We start from the raw sequence: 25,206 nt of genomic DNA, 5'->3' as shown, positions 1-25,206 counted from the left end.
TTAGGTTCACTCAGATTTTCTGATCCAGTTTCAATAAGTTTAACAAAGCTTTAAGAGATTTATTTTTTTCATTGTTTTTTTTCTTTCTACTTAGTCTTCCTTTGCCTGCTGTACACTGCTTCCCATCCTTTTCTGTTTCCATCTGTGATGCCACTTTTCCCCTTGCCCTTAGTAGTTATGAACTTAGAAGAGTTCTTTCTGGTTTCCTTTTCTCTCTCCATCTGATTCTCCTTTTGGCTATTTCATTGCTTCCCTCAGTCCAGAACAGGGATGCTTTCTGAGTCTTGTCATCCAGAGAATAATGTTATGAAATGAAAAATAAAAATGCACTGAAAACTTCCAAAAATCTGAGATCACCTTCAGCCAAATATTCATTTTGTGGACCTACAAAATTTCTTTGAGCCAAGAGAAATGCCAAAAACTTAACCAAAAAAAAAAAAGTTGACCTTTTGGATATGTTACAGAAACTGCTTTGGCCTCCTCTACATTGCTGTTAGAAACACATTGCCAAAAGCATGCTTTCTTGAGTCAATACTAGCTTTGTCTCTAACCACTGCCAACAAAGACTCTGTGTGCTGTGGATGATTATCTGTTGTCTATAGCTTGCCCTCTTTACCATTCTGTCAGACTCCTCAATGTACCTTACAACTTGGTCAAGTTAGAAACCATCTTAGTGAAAGCTCTGATAAATGGAAGTTGATTGACAGCTAGTTTTGTTCCCAGTATGGACAATATTGCTTTTGAAGCTGCTTTATTTACACAGTTCTTAAGTTATTTTCATAACAGAATAATCCTGATAAATCCTTTTTTTGCCCCTGACTTACATTTTGCTCTCAGTGGCATAAACTACAGTGGGTTTATGCCATTATGGTACTAAAATCAGCTTTCTACAATGTCCATTCTGTATTTGACACTTGAAGTGTGATTGTAAATCACCCTGTTTGAATGGCAGCTCACAGTGGCACTGAAGTTATTGTCTTCGTCTCCATTAATTTCAGGGACAGAGTGGGTGGATCCAGAAGACCCAACAGTCATTGCGGAGACAGAGCTACTAGGGGCTGCAGCATCAATTGAGGCAGCAGCAAAGAAGTTAGAGCAGCTGAAACCAAGAGCCAAGCCAAAGGTGAGTGTCCATCCCCATTGTTTCTTTGAAGTTAATAAAGCAGAAGATGCATATAGCCCATATATTGGTGTGTACTTTGTTACTGTCCACAATAATGGTATAAACAATCAAACCTTGCATCAGTCTCAGTGCCACTAGACACTGCACTGGATGGGACTTACCCCTGAAGGAAGAGGGTAAAAAGATGCTTTTCAGGGAGTGAGTCAAGCACCAGCCATGAACAAGCAAAGGAAGTAAAGCCAAATGTTAGAAATGCTTTTAAGAGTTACAGTATCATTACTCTTGATTATTTCCTTTTCTGTTTCCAAACACATTTTACTGATGTGAAAAGTCATTCTCACTTGCTTTCCTCTGAAGACCCTTTGTTCTCATCTGAATGTGTGTAGTATAGCAGGAGAAAGCAGCAGCAACACAGAATGGACTCAGCAGAATGCGAAAGACCTTCAGGATTTTCTAAAATAAAAACATAACTTTATGCCATGCTAAAAGAGTAGCTGCCTCACTATCAAAACAGATATGTGGTATGACCATTTCTATTTAATTTTCCTGAAGGAAAATAAATTGCAGTTCATTATGAAAGCAAGTAGTGCTGCATGCTGCCAGGTCATTTCAAATGTGTCTCTGAATATATTCTATAAAATTAAGCCAACTATTTTCATGTGTGGTACAGAGGGAAGATATGAAACTGCTGTTACTTATGGCTGTATGCATAGCTCACAAGACTGGATCACGGAGAATTGTTACCTTTTGCCTAGTGTGGAATAACAGGCAGGTTTTGGAAGAAATTACCATGTTGCCTAGAATTACATCTCTCTAAAATGAAAATCATGCTTTGGCTGTGTAATTGACATCAGGAAAGGACTGTGTATCTGTTTCCCTGTTTATGCGGCTTTGTAGGTGCAAAGCTGTTTTCTAAGTAAAGCTAATGAGAAGTCTTTCTAAAAAGCGGGGCCTCAAGAACATTCAGTGTTGGATGATTGTTTTTGGTGCAGGGTGGTATTTTGTCATTCAGGAACATCAGATGAAATAGTTCTTAGTAGCTTCACTCTTTGAGGACTACCCCCACCCCCCCTGCTTAGTGATGGGAATAAATTAGCTCATGAAAAAGAAATGCTCTTTGTCCTGCATTTTTTAACAAGTACATCCATTTTGTTTATAAAGAAAAATGGTCCTTTATAATGAGATTCTACAAAGCAGAGGACACAGGCTGAGTCTGAGGAGAGGAAGAGTCCTCCATCACCTTTTCTATACAATCACTGCACAATAGCATATGTGTGTTGCCTAGTAACCGTGGAGCAGTTTCCTTCCAACATCTAAGCCACTCCAGGGTCATTGTAATTTCCCAGTGAATGCAGATCTCACACCTGCTCCTTATTTAACATGTTAATTTGAGTATCCAGTCTGCCTGTGATTTATTGGTCTGTTTATTTGTCATTTTCTGAAACTGAAACTCACCCAACTATTTATTTAATTTGGGATTTAAACAGCTTTTACACCCTTTTTTAGATGTTTAATCCCTTTCACAATAGGGATTGTAATACACATCAAAGGTACTAGGAAGATCACAGAGTGGCTCAAATACCACTTTTTCTGCTGAAGGCTTGTAGCTTTTATCCTCCCAGAGTAGGATTTCCTGCTTTGAACAGGTTCTCTCTTTCTGATGCTTGTCTTTGACAACATACATAGTGTTGTAGTGTGAATGCCCAGACTAGGTAAGGGGATTAATACAATTGATTTTTCTTATGCTTAGTCTATGAAACGCAGGAATGGTAGCTATCTTCTACAATGGAACAGACCACTGGTCCAGCTAGACCAATATCCTGCTTTGGTTAACAGTAATCATCGTCAAGTGAACTTGCAGAGAAGTCCTTAGTTGGTAATTTTAGAATAATCTGCCTGCAGGAAATCCATCATCTTTGTCATTATTAATTGGTGGCTGGCTTTCTGGTTTTGGGTAAGCTTCTGTTATTGGGGCAGGGAGTGGGAGTCATTTGATTTAGGCTTGAAATTTTCATCTTTGTGTGTTCCAGTTTGTCTGTTATTTCTAAAGAAAAAAATCAGTAGTTGAAGGTAGAGTTTTTTCTCATTTGTTCCACTACCTTAATTTTTTAATACTTCTGGATTTTTTTAGTTCTTCTTTATCTTGTTTTCTGTTCGTATTTTTGCACCTATCACGCCCCCTTGATGTTTTAAACTGATACCAATAGTGAGAGGTCTTCATTTTCCACTACTGGGAATCATCTTATCCCAGAGAACAATCGCTAGTAGGACACTGATCTGCTAACTGCTGCCCATGTTTTATTGTATGATGCATATTCTATTTGCTTTAAATCCTGGTCGTTTGGCTACTGGTGAAAGTGCTCCTAAAATGCTTAGTCCGTTAGTCCACTGCCCCATTGATACCCTGTTAATATCTGTCTTTCTTCTGAGCTTATATCTTGCAAGCACTTTGAGGACTCCTAACTAAGTAGGTCTTGTTACTCTTCCCTGTAACACAAAACCTGTTCAGTGTTCTCGTTGCCGTGTTCAAGGTGGGGAATGATCTGTGAAGCAATGAGATCTTAATTGTTTATTAAACAAGTTTTGGCTGTTCTATTTCCTTTAAATACAACTAAGTTTTTTCTGAATGTGGACTCTTTTTTCTGTTCTCCATTTTTTGGAGGGTCAAGTCTTGCAATGCAGCCACATATTCTTCCTGTTATGCAAATATGCCACTGTCTGTAAAGTAACAACCCCCAAAATTAGTAATTTTTTGAAGAAGAAAAACATTTTGTCTAATAAAAACTACATGCTTCACTAATACTGGAAAAAGAACACTTCTAAGGAAAAAGGTGCAGTAGATGAGGTGCAACAGCAAAGAGCACTGCTGTACCTGCTCTACTCTGTTGGTATGCTCTTCATGCTTCAGTGCAGGATTATGCCTTCAAACAAGTGTCTTTAGTAGTCAATAGAGTTCCCTGCTGTTAGCTTTCAGCAGTTTGTCCTTTTTTTTTCCCCAAGATGAATCAAACCTGGATGCCTTTTTCTGCAGGACTCTGTGTGATATGTTTGATATATTAGGTTGTTATTTAATCCAACTATATATCAAACATATTCCTACAGTGTCCTGCCCTGTCTCCGGGGGTTTTAACATAGTAGAAGGCAATATGAAGGAGTACATTCACTCACAAGCAGGTTTAGAAGACTTCCTGCAGACTCCTAATCTAGTCTGATGTAAAATATATACATCAAGGGCTCCTTTATCAGTAAAGTTGATCTTGGAGGGACTTTTAAGTTGTGTAGGGCCTTTTATGACAGTGAGCAGCACCTGTGCCAAGAACTGACTTTCACTGAAACGGTTATTATGTTTTCCATGGCTCAGTGCAGTAACTTACCCATAATGGTTTTCTCTTTATGAAACAGAAGATGAGAGCTGCTTCAAAATAAAATGGTTTGTCTTCTGTAATTTTTTTCTACTGTTTACCAGTGAGATTGGGGGCTCATTTGTTCTGCTATTAACCCTGACTTTATTTATGCTACCCCTAATAATGAAGATTCTATATAAAGCTGGTTAAAATACAGTACAGAATCATCTCAAATTATATTTTTTTTTAATGGTGCAGTCAACATTTTCAATATATTTCATGCTACAGACTAACAATTTTGGTTTGTCTGTTCTGGTGACTTCATTTTCCAATCCATTTATACCCGTACGTAGTCAATAACAGTTTATTAGTTTCAGCTTGTGGAAAAAGAGATGCTGATCTTCATGGGGGCTACTTGAGGAAGGAGAAGCTAATCACTTGTCTCATAGATCTGGTTTTCTAAAGAAATCCAAGTAGCCCTCTCAAGTGACTAAAATCTTACAAAGTAGAATTTTCTGCCGTGTGTCACATCACTGCTCCTAACGTTGTTTATGAAGGCTGTGAGCTGACACATGTTGTGATGAGTGTGAATTTAAGACAGTTCAGGACACACTCTTTTAATAAAGGGAATGGGTAGAAGAATTACTTCTCTTGTAGGGCATTTTGCTGTGTTCAGACTTGGACTGCTACATGTCCTTATTGCTGAGGAATGCTCTTCCGAGAGTACAGGCAGTTAAACATACCCACCGTGCTGACTGAGCATTGTGCCTACTTCCCCATTTCAAACATGAGAATCCAGCCCTTAGATGTCATACCTGAGAATGCTGAAGGGAGAACTGCAGGGAAGGACTAGAAAACAAGGATTTATTAGAAAAGATGAAAACTCAACAGAAGTTCCGCAGTTTGAGTCCTGTGTAAGGCTGCTTCAAAAATAATTTCTCCACAGAAGGGATGATCTGTCAATAGAAAACTTTCTTCTTTTTTTCCAGAAATCAAAGAAGTTGTGAGATGACAGGAAATGTAGCATTTGAAAGTTTGAGAAACTCAGGGTGTGGTTTCTTCTCCTCACCCCCAAAATTTCAATGTAATTGGAAAGAAATTCATTTGGTACGGGGGGGGGGGGGGGGGGGGGGGGGCGGGCAGAATCTGTTATCTGATGAGATACTAAGGTTTAGCTATCTGTTTTCCTGCTGAGCTTTACCTGCTGCTCCACAGTTGAAGTTAATCCAGCCATTGTACAAACATTGTCAGTAATGCAAGATTTGATCTTTCTGCATTCCCTCCGAAAGTAATAATTTTTGCTTAGCACTTACATGCAATATTTAGTCCACTAACTATGTTGAAATGAGTTCAAACTACTACTTTCCTTCAGCCTCTTTTTGGTGGCTGTTCTTTTGCAAATGGAATACCATTTGGGCATATATACAGCTGCCTGATAAATCAGAGTCTGGCCATGGGCATTTTCTTAGACTTCACTAAAGAACGAAACCTCCTTTATAATAAAAAAGCAGATACTGAAATGCTCCCTTGCAGAAGTTTGAATTCCTGGCAATGCTGACAGGTAAAGAATAATACACATAATATGTTTTGTTATGTTGGAAATGAAAATTCTAAAACTATAACAGGGAGCCTTGGACAAAAGTAAAAGTGCAGTAACAGTCTATTAAATTGACTATCATCCAATGGTACTTTTGTTGATATTTCACTTTAAATCATTAGTCGACTTAAATCAAAGTCAACAATACATCTATTTTAATAATGAAAAGAAATCTGATAGTGACTATACTGAATTCCATTTAGTCACTTTGGTTTTGTGATGTCGTGATTGAAGTAAGAGTTTTATAAAGAAGACTTGAGGCCTGTTGCATAAATTCAGGACCCAGTGTGATCACCACTTAGATATAATAATGGTCGTGATGTTACATTGCAAGTATTGCCAAAAATTCATGTTGGAACATGACTTGCTCACTTTAAAAGCAATTTCTTATACTTTTATTACAAAGACATATGCTTCAGTTGATGGGATTAGCCGAAAAGCAAGGCAAGACAAATACTTTTCCTTGAATTAAGTGGCTTTTCCTAAAGGACAAGAAAAACTTTAAAGTCCCAAACAACTTAATCTACAAATCAGATTTTATTTTCAGATCATTCAGTTTTTCTGGTGTCTATGGATGCTATGGTTTCATCTCCTGGACTTTGTTTTAGTTGTGTGGCAGTTATGTCTGTAGGACTGAGCACTGCTTGATGTGCCATTTTGTAATGATTTGTAATTATTCACCATTATTTTATAATTGACTAATATGTCATCAGTTTGCAGTAACAGGAGAACTAAATCTGACTTAAATTTAGATGGATGTGCTTAGACTTGGAAATGAAGTGCCTGGTTTTCTAACTCAAAGCCCACTTAGCTGGTGTTCCTAAAGTTAGTTATTTGACACAAGAATGCTGTGGTTGCATAAGTTGGAAGAAACCTGTATTTCAAAAGCCTTATCTCTTGCAAGGTGCTCTGTTCTGGTATTGTATCCACTAGCCCTACTGGTCATACTGCATTGGATTCTGGTAGGCTTGTGATTTGATCACAAACAAAATACATTCTGTTCATTTATTTTGTATAAAAAACAATCAGAATACATGGCCCAGGCCTGATTTTTTTTAAAATAACAGTAACTGTTTATCTATTTTGTTAACTGTTCAGAAGCTAGCACGTGTGCTTAAATGGATGAATGTTTTCAGTATTTGTTTAAATTATTAGAAAGCCAGGGAAGTTGTTTTATGGAACAATAGATTTGCATTTTAAATAGCAAGGAACCTCATTAGGAACAGCTGATCTCTCTATTTGCACATGCTTGTTGAAAGACACGTTTGGATGACTGAAGTGTTCCAGACAGACCTTTGGAACTTCATATCTCCGAGATGACTAAACTGGACTGCTTCAAAATGCTGCTCTCTGTGAAATGACAGCTCTTACCAAAAACTGTTCAATCTATGCACTTGCTTGGTATCTACATTACATTCCTTAGTACAGGTGAATGAGATAATATACATTTATCACTGTTCTTTTTTAATGCTTTAAGCCTTTAGAAAATGCTCTGCCTAGTTTAGCAGACCTGGAAGCCAGTATTATAGCACTACAAAGATAATCTTGATATGGAAAACCAACAGTTTCTTTTCAGGCCTGCACTCTTCTGAATCTAGTTTTGAGTAGCCCTAGTGGAGGTAATGTATCAGAAAGTCAAAGGCAATTCTTTAAGTATCTTGTATGATACTCAATTTCACGTGTGAGCAGCCACAAGGGCGCCATTTAATATTTAAATTCATTTATGTTGACTCCCAGCTTTAGTCCACACGAAACTCCTTTGCAGAAAATGTTGTAGGTCTTACTGAATTTACTGATGTGTTCCAAAATCTTCTCGTCTCACTTTGTTTTACGTCCTCATTCTTGAAAATACAGCTGCTTTCAGGTGAATAATGTGTGACATTGTTCTTTCTTGGTTATAGCAAGCAGATGAGACTCTGGATTTTGAAGAACAGATCCTGGAAGCAGCTAAATCCATTGCAGCTGCTACCAGTGCCCTCGTGAAGTCAGCTTCAGCAGCCCAGAGAGAACTGGTGGCACAGGGAAAGGTGGGTAAACAGGACAAGTAGCAACAGTAGGGGTGGGGAAAGCATCAAAATTGAATCTAGTCTCTTAACTGTTCTCTGTTAAAAAGTAGGAAAGGAGCTTGGGAACGGCTAATGAAATTTTAAATCTTTTCATTGCTCATCACAATACATGGCCCAGGCCTGGTTCTGTTTAACAAAACACAATTATGTTTTTTTAAACCTCACAAGTGTAATCAAGTGTTTGGCTCTTCAGATGTTTCAGCTGTGGGGAGTTTTTGTGCTTGTGGGGTTTTTTTCATTTCATGAAGATCTGTGATTCAAGCTAGTAATGTATAGTCCCACAAGACAGCTTGGACATCCAAAAACAAATGTCACAAGTGTGCACCACCACACTGGACCAAGAATAGCAAAGGGCCTCCCTAATTGTGCCCTCAATGTTTTGTTGTCTGCTTCAATGGGGACACAGGCCTGCATGCAAATTCAGTACATTCAAGTGGACGTGCTTGTAATTACTGTTGGGACCAGTGGACAGAGTGTTTCTGACATGTGGTGTCCTTTTGGTCAGGATTGAGGTCTTTGTAATTCCATTGCATATCCATCACTGGTTTTTTTTTTCCCAGTTAATATACTTTGAAACTTAAAATCTGAACATCAAACAGATATGTTGCCTGTGAAAACAATTTGTTATAGGATCATTGTTGTTGTATAGTTATGGTTTCCAGTTTCATCTAATTCTTTATTCTGAGCAGGCTGTGTCACGGATCCTGTCACAAAAGCTCTATGCTGTCTACTTCAGCTAGGATTCCTGGGGAGCTTGTGCTTTGACTTCCAGCAAGAGCACAGAGCACTTGTTTCAGAACAATAGTGATGTAACTGTTTGAAAAGACCCACCATAAGCTCTAGTCGTGGAACTTATCAATAATGCATAAAATAATATATTGTTAATACCCATTAAAATCTGGCTGTGGAGACAGTCCGAAAAAAAAGAGAATTTTGACTTACCTGCTTCACTTAGATTGTTGTGCAGTCTGCTTTTATGTGATAAGACCTGTTCTTATTTAGTCTCATTGTGACATACAGTTTGCTTTACTTTCCTCAGCACCACTACTGTAAAGTTATACAGAATAATACAGAATATATTTCTATCCTGGTACCAGGCCTGAATCTCCCTCAGGTAGTTTTGGCTTCTTTGCTCCCACAGATACATTTCTATTTGCGTCTTTCAGATTGAGGCTGACAGCACTTGCATCCTATTCCAGCCAAGTTCAGATAATTGCTAAAACCACTTTAATCTGTCTGTTTGAAGAAAGCTGTAGCTTGCTGTTCTAACAGAAGCACACCTGTCAAATACAGTGCCATATTAGCAGATCTGTTCAGCCTGCTTTACTGAATTTCTCCATCACTCTTCTATAGTAACTTGCAGAAAGATCAGGAATTTTTGCAGCAAATGGCTTTTACTGATAGTTTCTTGCCTGCTTGGAGGATCCGCAAATAATACTGTGGTCTTTAAGGGAAAAAATGAATCCCAACTAAATCAAAATTTAATGAAACACCAAACTTCAGAGTTGTTTATGGCACATTCTCTCATTATACTTCTCACAAGTAAAGCAAGCCATTAAGATACTTCTGAAATAATGAAGCCCTAACCCGTTTTCCTTCTTTCTTTACTAATTACTAGTGCTTAGGTAATTGTCACTATGGGGTATCCTTTGACTGCTGTGGTAGCCTGTATCTCTAGGTCAGACAGAAGTACAAGGAGCTGCCTTCTAAAATGGCTGACCACAGTGAATGGCTCCAACCTGCTTGGTGGGAAGATTTTGTTCTTGATATTGGGGGAAATGTTTTGTTTTTGTAGGAAAACTTCTGAGGCATGTGGTAGGGATTCCTCCCATAAGAACATGGCTGGCATGTAGGCAGGAAGGAGAAGTTTGATCTGCTCCACATCCATCACTTCAGTACTGAACAGTAAATGGTACTAACCGTTGGCTTAGATTCCTCACTGACCATTTTATTTCATATGGAGGCAGTGGGAAATTCTTACCCAATTGCATGGATGAATGCAAACCAGGGATGTTCTTGTCCCAAATAAATTTCCGACATTGCTTGGTAAAGACTGTGAAGGTATCTTACAGAACAAATTGGTGCAATATTGTAGTTGAAGAGTTTGTTAAAGAAATTTTAAGCTAAACTACTTTCCCCTGTTGAATTGTTATAAAATCATTAATTTGATATTAGGCATCCGTTTCCATTTCTGCAGTATAGATGAAGTCTGGGAAGTTGGATCCGATTTATCTTCTTTCACATCACCCCCCTTATTCACTCACACATGCACGCACACACACAAAATTCAGATACCACTAACTACACTCCTACATCTGTGGTTTACTTAAAATACATTTTCTGGGGATGATGAGGCAAAAAAACCTAAAGAATTCAGGGACCTAGCATATTCTTTTGTATAAATGATTTCTCAGTTATACAGAAGTGTCATCATAGCTATGAGAGAACACATCTTCTGTTTATGTTGATGTTACACATAAGGATTCAATTCCAGTCTCTGGGATCTTCATTATGCATGAATCCATGTTTCCATTTCTTTCAAAATACAGTAAGTTTCTGGACCATGTGTACACTTCACATCTTCCAGCTTCTCTCACAAAAACTCCCAGACTGGGCTGGCAATCAACTGTAGAATTCAGTTTCATTACTTTCATCTGACCTGCGAAGAAAACTGTCTCCTGGTTGATGCTGGTACTGCTGATGCCATGAACACTTCAGCTGATGAACCTGCTTTCCTCAGATGCCATTATTAGGCACGAAGACAGTTAGAGGTCTTTCCTATGGAGCTTTCTGGTTTGTACCTTCCCATAGTGCCAGAATCAGAAGAGATTCAGGAATGATGTAAATCCAAATGTGTTGTGGAGACAGAAATAAGTTATTTTAAAAGCCAGGAGATTAGGAACTACAGCTTCAACTGGTGCTTAGGCCAAAGTCTTGGCTGCAACAGTCATTACTCTGGGACTTCTACACGTGTTTCACGGACAGGTCAATTCAAGCAGCATAGGAAGTTGGACACTACATGAGCAGGCAGATGTGTGCTGGAAGCACACTCACTCTGACAACTAACTTTCAGTTGGATTTTCTGCTCCTGTACGTGCTGGGCACAGTCACAGGTGCAAGTGTTTCCTTTTCACATGGATTACAAAGCAGCTGTATTTTCTGTTTCATTGTAAGCCATCTCTGAACTGTTTTTACAGGTTGGAGCAATCCCTGCAAATGCAGCCGATGATGGACAGTGGTCTCAGGGACTTATTTCTGCTGTGAGTAACTACTTCTCTTAAGAAAAACTAGCACCTTCTCTGAAGAAATATCATGTGAGAATATACAGTGACTTTTTTTTACTGTCTCCCAGGCCCGAATGGTGGCAGCTGCAACCAGCAATCTCTGTGAAGCAGCTAATGCCTCAGTACAAGGCCACGCTAGTGAGGAGAAGCTCATCTCATCTGCCAAACAAGTGGCAGCTTCTACAGCACAGTTGCTTGTGGCTTGCAAAGTGAAGGCTGATCATGACTCTGAAGCCATGAGGAGGCTACAGGTATTTGTGTTCTTAATTACTGAAAACCCATAGTGGTGCTATGTAAACCCTGCTTTAGCACTGCGTCAACAAACCCCAAATTTTAAGAATAGTTTCTTGAATTTTCAGAATTCTGTTCAGTTTTTCTTCCTTGTGGGATTCTGGGGCACTTTCATTCATCAAGGATGATGTGACTGTGCATTTGTCATTACTCAGCAGTAGCTAAAGCTCACTTCACTGCTTGTTTTATTCTTCATTTTTAAAAGATGTTGAGAGATGCAAATGCTGACTGGCCTGTGCCAAGCCCTGGCTTAGGTGCAATATTGATAGATTTATATTCATAATAAGCCACAGGAATACATGAGCTGAGAATGTTTACTACATGCATTTTTATAGTGACTGAGTATACTTGGTTTCTCTGCAATTATTCTGCATTCAGTTAGACTCCCACTGAGCTTGCAAACAGGTAAGCACGCTTAACTTGGTTGCACGTGAGTATCCTCCTGACCTCTGCAAGATTATTGCATATGTTCTGCAAAGTACTCGCCTAAGTGCCAGCCTGGGTTGTGGCCAGTTTTCCTTTGTTTCTAGGGGTCAAGGGACAGTAATTGTAGGTAGAACATGTCTAAAATGGAGAATCATTGTCAGACAAAAACAAGAACAGAAGCTGATACAACATCGTCTGATTTAACTTTTCTGTAGGAAACTGGTTCCCTTTTACATTACACATCCGCTTCATGTTGAGCTTCTCTGAACTATTACTGAATTAACACTGTGTTATGATGGGCAAAATCTAATGTCTCCAGAGTTTTGTTTAAGGGTGTTCATTTTAAAAATGGCTACAGCCTTCTCATACATCCTGTCCTGCAAGCTTAGCCTGGAATGTAAGAACTATTTCAGCTCCTTTTTTTCATACCATCAACATAGAGTATCTTTGGCAATAGTGAAATTTCCCCTTTTCCTCTTATTTACGCAGATGCTACTAATGGACACGCAGTATAACAGTTCATGTATGGATAGGTAGAATCAAGTTCAACAGAAATACATACAACTAAGTATCTGTCTGAGCAAGAGAAATTGATGTCATCAGATTTTTCAAAGCATAAAAAAATGGGTACAATATTTGGAAGGAAAAAAATAAATGTATAAGTGTGTGAACAATGTGTTTGTTTCTATAAAAAACAGTGGCATGTTAGTGTTATACCTAGGGATGAGATGGTTTTAGTGCTTTATAGTGGAGTCTTATGGATTGATTTTGTTAAGGGTCTGTGGGGGAGGTATCAGTAACTGGAAGAAAGTTCTGACTGTAATGCGACCTGCAATTTAACATCAAATGCCAAGATGGGTCTGCAGGAATTTCAGATACAGACCAAACAATAGAAACAGGAACAAAATCAAGTACTAGAGACTGTTTTCTCAACTCTGCCAGGAAATTCAGGGGACTCAGTCACTGTAGGCAACTATTATTAAATAGACATCAAATGTGAATAGTTGGAAGGGAATGTGAAGGAAACGAGCCCAAGCACGGATTGAAGTTGAACTTTGCCGCTTTACCAACCTTCATGTTAGTCCCAAAATTAAAAGTGAAGGGAAAAGCAGTTTGGACTTGGAAATAATGTCCTTTATCATAGCAAAACCAGTGCGTTGATGTCTACTAAATATTTTTACTGGTGGATTTGTCAGAACTACTGAGGCTTTTCAGCTGGCTTTACCCCCAGTACAAATGTTTTCACATAGCTTTAATCGATAGGTTAGGTTCAGGAGTCTGAGTGTATGGGTTTTCTCTTTCCTACCCCACAAACAAATGCAGGCTTTGGGAGAAGACATCTGAACTGCATTTCCCATGAATGCAGACTTGGAATGCACTGCTACAGAGTCTGTTCCAAAACTTAATGAAACAAATGGAAATGTTTCTGTTCTCTTTGGATGAACTCCAGACTGAGCAGAGCAAATTTTGAATTATTTGTCGTTGGGTCATTTCAGGTGGGATGAGAGTTAGGTTGAAAGGGAGATGAAGCTGGAAATATGGAATAAGACTGGGGGGAGGTGGAAGGCAGGTTCAGAGCTGGTCCATGTGGCTTCCCCTCCTAGTGCCGCTGTGTCTCCAGCATGTGAGAGTGGGCTGTCTTGGCCAGCGGCCTGTGTGGGAGTGAGTGTTCTCAGCACACATGACGTGACCTCTGGGGACATCAGGAACCACAGGACAGAGAACTCTACTGTTCTCTCTCACTGACTGTCACAACACTGCAAATACCTACACTTTTTCTGCACGTTGTAAAAGTATTAATGTTGTCTACTGGTGGTGGTCACTGATTTGCTGTTAGATGCTAGGGTTTAGGGTTTAATACAAGAACAGCCTTACTGGATCAGATGAAAAGTTCATGAAGCCCCATCTGTATCCTGATTCCAGCAGTGGCCACTAGGAAATGCTTAGAGAAGCAAGTAAGAACAGGGTAAGCATGTGTGCTACTATTCTCTACTATGTTCTTGGCTTCTGAGCATTTTCAGCTCGGGAACTTCCCAAGCCAGATGCAGATTCCGTATGTTTAGTAATCCTTAGTGGTTTTCTCCTCTTAATTTATCCAGTCCTCCTTGACCCTATGTAAACTTTTAGAGTCTAATTAATACTTCTTGGGCAGTAGATTAAGCTAGGACAGCTGTACCTACATCTGTCCCAATCTGCTTCTGCTGGTTTAAACCCACACAGTACCAATAGCTGAATGACATGCAAATCCACTCCTGTAGCACACAGGTCTCAAATTTTATTTACAGGATAGCCACCTTCCCAGTGCGGGGGTTCTAGCAAGACTTAACCATTCACATCCTTCTCTTCATGAAGTATTCAGTTCCTCTTGAGAGTATCTGGTACAAAGTAATGCTGTGCAAAGTCAGTTTGAGTAGTGATAAATTCATGTCACTCTGACCAGTCTATGTTACTGCAGGAGTGTTCATTACACGTTGCTTCTGGTATCTCAGGTAAATTCTTCACAATTACGTAAGATATCTCTCCATAGCACTCCACTGTGCACTAAAGACTTACCCATGGTAACAGGTGATCCAGGTGTTCCTCTTGCTCAGGAAGTGGAAGTATCTTTGAATGGTGCTCCATCCCACTCTCTAAAGTTGTTTCTTTGCTAAAGCATGTGAAATACATTTGAGGGTCCACCTTTCAGTATTTGTACATATAATTGGATAGAAAACATACAGCTAGGTCCCCCAGAATGAGTAACCATGACCCCTCCTAGCGCTAAGTCCACATCAGACCAAAAGTTTCTTTTCCTGCCTCTGTCCTGACATTGATGAATAGATAAAGAGATGGAAAAGAGGAGGATTCCAATAAGAGCCAAGGAGGCAGCATAGGTCAAATTTTGGTATATCAACCAATTTAAAATACAAAATATCAGACATAAGACTTATCTGGGACTCACAAATTTAAAGGCCCACCAGTGGTACATGAAGGATCTCACTTACACCTCCATGTGCAGTACCCATTAAACCATGGACCATTCTTCTCCCACAGCCAGCTTTCCACCACTTTCACCAACTCTTAGTACACTGCAGCAAATTCAGTGCCAGATCTTACAATGCTGAGCTCTGTACTACCATCACCTGCCTGCACAGGGTATTTCCTAGCCAGTGGTCTTCAAGACCTCAGTGCTTCAGAAAAAGGTGCCAGCTCCATCTTTTACATTCATAGAAGAGAGGTTTTCATTTTGTTTGCCACAAGGACTTTTCTTCTCCATGGGGATCACAGTGGGAGATTCCAAAGCCACTCCCCTGGTATCCTCCTCTGGTTCCATTAAACCAGTGCCCGTGGACATGGTCATCACTGAGCATGCAGCGTGGACTCTCTACTGCCACCGTGTATTATAGTATAGCAAAGATAGCTCTGTCAGTGTTAGAATGCAGGTAGCTTAGTTACCTTTTTCTTTTTGATGCACAATTGCTGACACTACTCAGTTTAGATGACAAAATATGTATTACAAGTGTTTGTTTATCTTTAGAAATGAGAGAATTTTTTAAGGAAATAAAAGTTTAAATGTGAGATAATCACGGCTATGAAAGTGGCTAATTTGCCCTGATGAAAGTCCATTAATTTAAAAACTTTATTGCCTTAAAATGTTTCTTTATACGCTAGCTTTCATTTTCTGTACTTACTCCTCAAAAAAAAAAAATCTGATCAGTATTGTGCATAACATAGCTTGCAATTTCATCCACTGTTTTATTTCAAACTGTAGCGAAAAAAATCTTGGTTGTGACTTTCCCAACTTTTAGCTTCTTAAATAAAGGAATTGTACCATTGATTCTGAAAGATTAACTTGCTTCACTGGGAAAACCAAAACAAAACGCACCTTTTCTGTGTAGTCAAGCAAAGATGTTTTCGTTTTGATGCTCAGATAAATCCACGTTAGTTATGCGTTTTTGTTATTACTAAATTTTTTTTGTCTTTTTCAAAGGCTGCAGGAAATGCTGTCAAGCGAGCATCAGACAATCTTGTCAGAGCGGCCCAAAAAGCAGCATTTGGGAAAGCAGAGGATGATGACGTTGTGGTCAAAACAAAGTTTGTGGGTGGCATTGCTCAGGTTGGTACAATCACCCAAGAAGTAAAGCAGAGAAAAACTGTCACAGGAATGTGTCATAGTGTTACAGTGTCCATCTGCTGCATTGCAGGCTGGACAAATCTATGTAGAAATCTATGACAAATTACTTGATGCCTCACTGTTAAGTAACCACTGACCTAACAGCAAAGTGATACACTGTAAGATGTCTACACTTCTTCATTGAGCATTTACCATAATAAGTTACCATTGTCCAATATCTTTTATTTTTGTGCTGATTAAGTTAATGGTTTTTTTCAAACTTCTCTTATGTGCTTTAAATATTCCCAAATCTTAATGGAACACTAGTTTGTATATATATAATCAAAAGAAATAGAGAGTGAGAGATAAGAACTGATGACATTTTGTTACTGCGACATAATAAATAAAGGGAAATAATAATGTTTAAAAATAGATTTCAAAGCTTTGAGGTTGTACCAACTTTTGTATTCACTGTTACAAATGAGGAACACCATATACTGTGGTCACTACTTAAAAGATACTGATATTTATCATTTCTGCATATCTGTAGTACTGTCATTTTTCCTTTGGCATTTTGAGATGCAGGAAAATACTGTGGATACCTGCAGTAATGAGTGTTCAATTTTACTGTCACTCAAACTTTGTTAAGACATGGTGCTTCTTCTACATGTGCTAACCCCTCACCCTGATGAATGTTGGGGGAGCACAGCACTATAAAATCCATCATGGATGTATGCTAAAACTCTTTAAGAAACAAGTGGGAATACGGTACTGTTCTCGATGGCATAGTCCTGGAACCTGGAAAAATTTGAGCAATTCCTGCCAAAGTCATTGACATTTGGTACTTCTCTGGAGAATGCTCAAGGCCTAGCTGTGACTGGTTTCATTGAGAAAGAAATCTTGTTTTACAGACAGTATTTCTTGCTGTCATAATTCATGCTTCTGTTTTCTAGATCATTGCTGCCCAAGAAGAAATGCTGAAGAAGGAAAGAGAGCTGGAAGAGGCAAGGAAAAAACTGGCTCAGATCCGCCAACAACAATATAAATTTCTACCCACAGAGCTAAGAGAAGATGAGGGTTAACCTGCTGAGATTTTCTTCTTTTTTTTTTTTTCTTTTTTTTCTTCTTTTTTTTTTTTCCCTTTCTTTTAAAGAAATAAGCTAAAGGGGGACAGTACAGTGAGAACTGCTCTGACAACATTCTGGTATGCCAAGCACTTACCTAAATAAACTGCCTGTCATAGCGTTGGATGAGCAGAGGGCAATAAACACTTGTTCTTTCTCATCTGGTCAGCTGAGGTGCATAATGATCAAATAATGGTACAGTGTTAGGTTCATCATTCCTGTTCCTTCCTTGACTTATATCTCAGGAGAGAATATTTTACTTTTTACTAAAGATACTAAGTCAGTATTATTGTCACTTTCCTGATGCTTGAGGTATTTATCGTTCCTTGACTTGTTATAAAACATTCATAATATCAACAGGAAAACAGTCAAGAAATCTTTCATATGATAAATATCGCATGAGCTGGTGGTTCTCCCCCAACTACCCTTGTAAAAAGAAGACCAAGACGGAGAAGGATGTATGTCTGAGTGGAGAAACACGCATGAGTGTGGGTTTGAAGAAGATGCCTGTCCTCTCTCAGTGTTATATAGCTGGTTCACCCCAAAACTGGAGGAATTGTCTCTGCACCTGTTTGCACTAGTAGTATTACTCCTTACCTGATACCAGCAAGCTTCTGCTTGTACAGTATTTAGGTTTACAAAATGTGGCAATCGCCATTCTGTAAAGAGCTCAGAAAACAAAGAAATGGAAACCTTGTCACTGCCTCAATAATAGCAGGTTCATGAAGGAAAATGCTGTTTCAATTATATACCTCTAATGTGTGACTACTTTTACAGTATTATACACACATACACATTCTCTAACATTGGACTGAATAGTTTGTGTTTTGCTTTTTAATTGAAGTTATCTGGTTCGTACTGTGGGATTTCTGTTAGAATGTATGTTAGTTAAAAAAGGGAAATGCCCAGTACAACAAAAGACTATCACAACTCTTGTTATTCTTTTAATAATTTCATTTATAATTATTTTGTTTTGAAACCTGTGGGTATTGTAGGAGAAAAGAAGAAGTGATTTACAAGTACACTTTTCCTGTAATATATTTTTAAAAAATCTGGACTCTAGGGAGTTTCTTTTCATAGTTGGTATTGATGAAAGTGTACTCACCAAGGAGTTGCAGAGAAGGAATAGCAGCAATCTATCAGCTATCTTTGTCTTCAGCTGCAGAAAGGTACGGTATGCTCTCAGTATCTCTGTTGTGACCTAAACAATAGCAATATGGGTAGAGTAACACATTTTACCCTGTCAAAGAAAGAACACAAATCACAGCAACTTTAACTAAAAAAAGCTTAATTATTTGACTAGCTACAGAAACACCATCTCTCCGAACAATTTCCAACATGCCTCCAACTCCAATCAAGCCCTCTTAAACAATAATGTCAAGTCTATTTAGGTCAAAGGATGTTGCCACTCCAGTCCTTCTGAAGGCTGTGCTGCCGTTTAGATACCTGCCAGGTGCATTCAGCTGAGCCTGTTACGTTACACACATACCCACCTAGTTGTCATTGTTGCAGAAATACTTGTCTTGTAGACTCAACAGTAACCCTGCTAGTTGTAGGTTTACCAGTTTAGATAGTGCTAACTCCGCATTTAAGTTACCTGCATGATATAATTACCAGGAATTTTGTCACACTAGTGTTAAATATATAGCAAAAAATTACTAGAGAATTAATAAATATTAAAGTGTACAAAGATTTTTTTATTGTTAGAGTCTCTTCTCTGGTACTGACACATTTCAGACTCAGTAGAGTTGCTGGAGAATCCGCAGTCGGGAGACGGAAAAATTGGCAAATCCCAAATGGAATCACTAGCATCGACAGAAGTGCTGTGATGTGTAGGCTTGTTGCATATGCAAACCCTTACTATCAGAGACATGCAATTCTGAGTTCTGTAATTTTCCACTTCAGCACAATCTATTTGATTTTTTTTTTTTTTCTCACAGCTCACTGTGAGCAGTGTCACAGAATCTCAGTGTTAAGAATTCCTACACCAAAAAAAAAAGGCTTCCTGTAAATTTTTAGGCAGGAGGCTAAATTGGTGTTTATTGCTGTAAGACCTAAATAAAGACAGCTCTTGTGATAGGGATTTTCTGCTGGTGCTGGTAGGTTCAGCTTCTTTGTAGCTTATGACTCTCTTTATTTTTTTTACCTGGATAGCCTCACATTCCCATCTCTTTTTCGGAAAGATCTGCAATACAGATTTGTTATTGCTTCCCTTTCAACCTATGTTTAACGTATTTGGTCTCATTAAAGCATGAAGAAAGATATGCTGTCCTTAGCACCATGCCAGTATTTTATTGTAGGTATAAACTATTGTAACATACTTTGATCAGGATGGTATTTGCCAGTTTGAAAGAAGCCAAAAGCCTGGTCAAATGCAACTATGTATGAAAATTGTATAGCTAGAAAACTTTATCAGTATGTAGAAGGAAAGAGCATGCTCAAATTGTGTTCCAGATAAATTTGTTTGGGAAGTCCATTTTAGCACAGTTATTTTGAGACCTCTCTATTTCTGATTTAATGCCCCCTCTCATTTGACAGAAAGTACTGTTCTTTTTTCTCCTTAGCTATGTGCTCCAGAGAGGAACCACAGTCAGATGAGTAGGTGAGCTGAGCAACTGAAGTATTTTTTTACTCTGAATTTTGGGTCTTCATTTGGGAAACATTAAGAGACTATAAGCTCATCTATTTCAATTTTTTCTTGCTGTTACAATTTGCAGTACCACTGAAGTCCACATGTGAATGTCTGTGGAGTTTGGAACTAGTCCATGCATTTATCTGACATGGAGACTTGCAGCAGGGAGTGACAAGTTGCAGTAAGGGACAGAAGCTAGTTAATAAGAAGGACAGATGTTTACTTTGTTCTGTTAATTTGTGAAATGGTAAACGAGCTCTGTTGTATCTCACCCTTCTTCATGTGGAATTCACTTTAAGGAATTGTATGCAAATTAAAAGCAAAATGCCTCAAAGTTGTTTGTGTACAAATAGTCTAGTGTTGTTTCCCCAGCTATTCAGAAAGTAATTTGAACATTTTATCATTTGTCTAAACATTTCTACATCAGAAGCCTCAAAGTAAGAAAAGTTTTAAAAACAAAAATTGAAGGCTAGACTTTGTTTCATCTGTCCCTTTCCTTTTGATTTTCTGCATCTTCAATACTTAATTCCTAGTGAAGGGATAATCCAGAAGCCTCCTCAATGTAAGTATGTTTAGCTCATGAGCACAGTTTTGCTTTTAATCCATCCAAACTGATAAGATATTCACCACAGGAGTATGGCATGTGCCATCGCTACATTTATCGTCCCTACATTTTTTTTAATCTCTGGGTTTGGACTTTTTTTTTGTGTGTGCTTTATACTCTAATTCTATCAGGAGTAACAGAGAGTTACCTGCCCGTAACTGTCACGATTCCTGAAACTTGCTTTTCCATATTCACAGTAGTATACATCACACCTATCATGGTTGTTCATGTTAATGGAACAACAGGTTTCTGTGGCACAAAGTTTATGATGCCGAATGCAGAAACTGTTTGGTCATACAAGTTACGAGTCTGTTACACGTTGCCGTTTTGCCTGACCATAGAACCTTCGGTGAAGTCGGATACATCAGTTCAGAGGTCGACAGAGGCACAGACTGGATCTGGCTCGTGAGCTACTCTTCCTTTAACGTGTAAACCCATCCTTGGGCACAGCGTGTCGGTCGGTGGAGAGCGACGCGGAGATCCGTGAGTGAAGGTTGCTAAGTGCACGCAGCACTGGGCAGAGCCACACGGGTGCACTTCAGCCCAGGCGGCAACATCCCTCCTGTCATCACAGTGCTCAGGGGCGCAGGGCGCGGTGCCCAGCTCACGCTGCTGCAGTCAGCGCTGGGCAGGAGGGCCTGGCACTGAGGCACAACACAACAGCATTCATGTCTTCAATAGCTGGTAGTTTCAATAATTCTGACAGATTATCCCCTGAGTCAACTGCCTCATATCAGATCAGGCCCCTGAATCTGATACTTCCTAGTTGGAGTCAACAGACTGGACAGTGCTGAACTTCGTGGTTGGAATGGGCTGCATTGTTTCAGCGCCAGAGAAATTTAACAAGAGAATCAATCTAAACTAGACGTGGCCCAGTTCAAGGGGCAGGCTGAAGCAACCCCATGTCCTAGAGTATGGAAATGCTACCCCCATGACAGGTCATGTCTGACAACATGATTCATTTTGCCTAAGGATTATTATCTGTCATTTATCAAGCTACAAGTAAGGGCCATTTTGCCACTTTTTTAACTTTTTAAAAATAACAAAGCAGTAGAGACTTCTGTTTACTTTCAAATTAGTACACTTTGTTGCTGTGGAAGAACCTTCTGTTCAAGACAGTTTTGTAGTTTTATGCTGGAGTTTCTAGGGGGTTGAACTCTCATTTTAATGTCTTGCCTTCCTGTTAAAGTTTTAACCCCAAGAAAAGCACAGAGGAGTTTGTAGTCATGCTGCCACACCATTATGTACAGTATTTATCTGGCCATAAAAATAAATAATATGCTTTATTTTTGTCTTCAACAAGCCCTTCCCTCATGTAGGTACTTGTGACTTGTGTTGCACTGGTTGTCATGCAAAGGATCATTTTGCTTCTTAAGCAAAAGCTGTATCTATCTCCAAGGCTGGGAAAAGGCAGAATTCCCAGGTGACAGTGGAGAATGTTCTATTTAAAGCTCTGCCGCATAGACAAAACTATGCATGCTTCCTTTGCGATATGCCAGTGACCATTCAATATCCTTAAAATAAAGCATGTTAACCACACATAAATATATACAAGAGTCAAACACCACTTATTCAAGGGTGTTGGATGCTTGGTATTGTGTTTTGGGGGGGAAGGCTAGTTTTATAGATGTTATTATTTCCATTTCTTTGAACATTTTTCCATGTCAAGTATAGCTCTGTGCATATACGTACCGTTAGGCTACTTCAATTCTCCATATGAAATCTATCCCAGAAATAGTGCCACTGATCAGTTACGTTACAACTCGTTTGATGTTGCTACCAGCAGGTGCTGCTTCTGGCACGACAACATTCATGCCAGAGTGGGATCTTTCTGGCATTCTGCATGCTTGTGGAGTGGATCCATCGCCAGATGTGTATGGCATGTCCCTGATTATATGGTAGTTTTCTTCCATGTATTCTCCATGACACAAACAAGATTGCAGAAGCTCCTCTTTTAGGGTTAGTTAGCTGAATATTTAAATGGGGACATTAGAGGCCCTAGGCATGTTTTAGGCTAAAATATTTTAAAATATCTATTAAAATATTTTAAAATAGTTATTTTAAACTACTAGAAAAAAGCATTTGGCAAGTTTGCTGCGCTTATTTTCTGTGCAGCACAATTTTAATCTGTGCTGAAAACATTCTAGGCACTAGTTTAGAGACTCTACGGAAGTTAATTCTTTGTGCTTGTACAGTAATGCCTAAAGACCTGAAAACTAATTCACAATGTTTGACATGTTTGGGTCCCTTTTGACTTTATTTTTCTTTACAAGTTCCTTTGCTTTTCCCTTCCTCTTTTGTTCTGAGCTGGACTCTTCCTTCCTCAAGCATCTTTTAACAATATATACGCTAAGTTTTCTACCGGTGCAAGTCAGTCAGTTATGTCTAGTGTGGCAGGAGAAATACTAGTATATGGGTTTATCCATGCCCAATTTGGGTTTCTTTTAGCATGTTTACTCATAACTGGTATTGCTATAAAGTAAAAATCTCTTTATCAAAAATATACATGGAACATTAAGTTCAGAAGTTCAGAACTTTTGAGGATGAAAATTCATTCATGGTACCAAATCAAATGTTAATTTAGCAGTCTCAGAAGCATTTAGAAGTCTGTGGAAAAGATATTGCATTAGTACAGTGCAAAAATGTTGCTGGCTATTTCCTTAATACAGTTCTTGCTCATAAAATGCTGAATTTAATACTGGTTGGAATCTTCAATCCCACACAGATCAATATTCAGTACTTTCAAGGCTGTTGGTATAATCCTTTTGGTTTAGAACAGTTGCCTGTACTATACTCCATCTTCTCTGAATAGGGTTCAAAATCAGTTGTCTTTGTGGCTGTTTGTAATTTGTAAGGTGCAGTTGACCAAGTAAAAAGATTAATATAGAGGTTTCTTCCTGCATTATAATTGATGATCTTTGCGTTGAAATTGCATTGTATATTCTAACTTATTGATTAAAATATTTACTTGAACGTAAGTCACTGAACTGTTGACCTGATTAAGTCTTGGAAAGAGTGGTCAGATTATGGGGCAGTGGGTGTATTATAAATAGGTGTTTGTAGTGTCTTGTACATTTTCCAGTTTGACAATAAATATTTTATTAAGGATGTACTACTACCAGATAATAGTTTTATCAGCCTTGCTTCTGAAACAGAAAAGGTATTTATGCCCCAGTTCATCAAATGCTGTAGCACATACTTACAGTATTTAAAAAAAAAAAAAAAAAAAATCCTTGCATACTCTGTCTGCAATATCGTTACCTCAACTTGAGCTAAATGGGATTAAGCCCACGCTTAAGGGATCTCCTAAATGACAGTGTTTCAGACACTCAAGAGAGACAATGTACAGCCCATACACTTTACTGCATGCTCCTAGTGAGAACCACCTTCTCCATCATATCCATCCCAAGATCACCATAGTGGGTTTCAAGTATTAATAAGAATACTCTGCTCTTAGAGACCATTTCTTATTTGTGGTTCATAAAGCACTACAAATGAGTCGCTATTTTACAGATGGCAAAATTATGTTGCAGGAAGGGAGACAGTTTGTTCAAATCCGCAGAGCAGGTTGTACTGAATGTAATAGCCACTCAGGGTCCTGTGATCCAAGAACTAGATAGACCAGTAGTAGCCATATCCAGGAAAGAGTTAACATTTATTTTCCCATCTAGTTACAAACGGCTTTACATTATTTTTTGCATTAATGTTTTTGCACTCTGTCGGTTCCAGAGAAATCAAATGCGTTCTTTTTTGGTAACTGTATAGCAGAGGGACTTAAACAGTGATTGTGATTAGTGCCAAGAACAACCATCTTCCACTGCCAGTGCTTTAGACAAACATTCTGTCTTCCAGAGTTGAATTTAATCTGCAAGAATCTCTGCTCAGTGCCTTGGCTTTGCCTTATGTTGTAACCATTTCTCTTAAGGCACCAGCCTCAGTTCTCTTCCAGTAAGTAAGGATTTAATGCAGCATTTATCTCTGACTTTTTCTACAACAGAAGTGACAGCTTTAATACTTTGGACAAAGATCTTGCAGCTTATTTAAATCAGCCTCCTGCTTTACCAAAGCTTCCTGCAAAATAAGATGAAAATCCTGAGGCATTGAAGCCTTTAGTGTGACACTTAGCCACAGAACCAGTTTTGAAGTTTACTCAGAGATGCCTTTAGTCATCTGCAGTTATGTGAGACTCAGACATTAAGAACGCCACACTAATGATTCTGGTCTGTCTGCAATTACTTACCCTTTGCCTTCAGCTATATAAGCATGCTTATTTTGTCTCTTCTAAATACTAATCTTTTGTTTGCACTTTTTAACAATAAATGAGTTGAAATGACACTATATTTGTAAAATGCTAGCGCAATTTCTCAAGATCCAGTCTGAGGATTATGTTTACTTCTACTTTTTCTGTGTAAATTGTTAGCTATTTAAAAAAAAAAAAAAAGTGGCATGCATGGCAAAGTTGGTGTGAAACTTCTAGTAGCTCCAGTGCATGTTAAATGCTTATACTTGAGACAATTTTTTAATCTTTTACTGAGGGGGAAAGCACACTGCTTTGCTAACAGTTTAAAGATTGTTATTTATTGTTATTTGAAATTTAGGGAGTTGGAGCAATACAGTCACTG

The 25,206-nt window shown here is 38.6% G+C and overlaps 1 protein-coding gene across 8 annotated transcripts in view; it reads left to right on the top strand.

The window, feature by feature from the left end:
* Positions 1-20,314, top strand: part of TLN2 (talin 2) — a 209,931-nt gene extending 189,617 nt beyond the window's left edge. For all 8 annotated transcript variants that reach the window (XM_074838031.1, XM_074838029.1, XM_074838033.1 and 5 more), the window contains 6 exons: positions 999-1,123; positions 7,966-8,091; positions 11,328-11,390; positions 11,483-11,665; positions 16,102-16,227; positions 17,178-20,314. In XM_074838031.1, the coding sequence (XP_074694132.1) occupies positions 999-1,123; positions 7,966-8,091; positions 11,328-11,390; positions 11,483-11,665; positions 16,102-16,227; positions 17,178-17,306 (752 nt within the window). In that variant the 3' untranslated portion in view covers positions 17,307-20,314. The remainder of the gene's footprint in view (positions 1-998; positions 1,124-7,965; positions 8,092-11,327; positions 11,391-11,482; positions 11,666-16,101; positions 16,228-17,177) is intronic.
* Positions 20,315-25,206: the final 4,892 nt, after the last annotated feature.

Source organism: Strix aluco, chromosome 12 (genome assembly GCF_031877795.1).
Source record: "Strix aluco isolate bStrAlu1 chromosome 12, bStrAlu1.hap1, whole genome shotgun sequence".
Taxonomy (NCBI): domain Eukaryota; kingdom Metazoa; phylum Chordata; class Aves; order Strigiformes; family Strigidae; genus Strix; species Strix aluco.
This window is presented reverse-complemented; position numbering and strand designations above follow the sequence as displayed.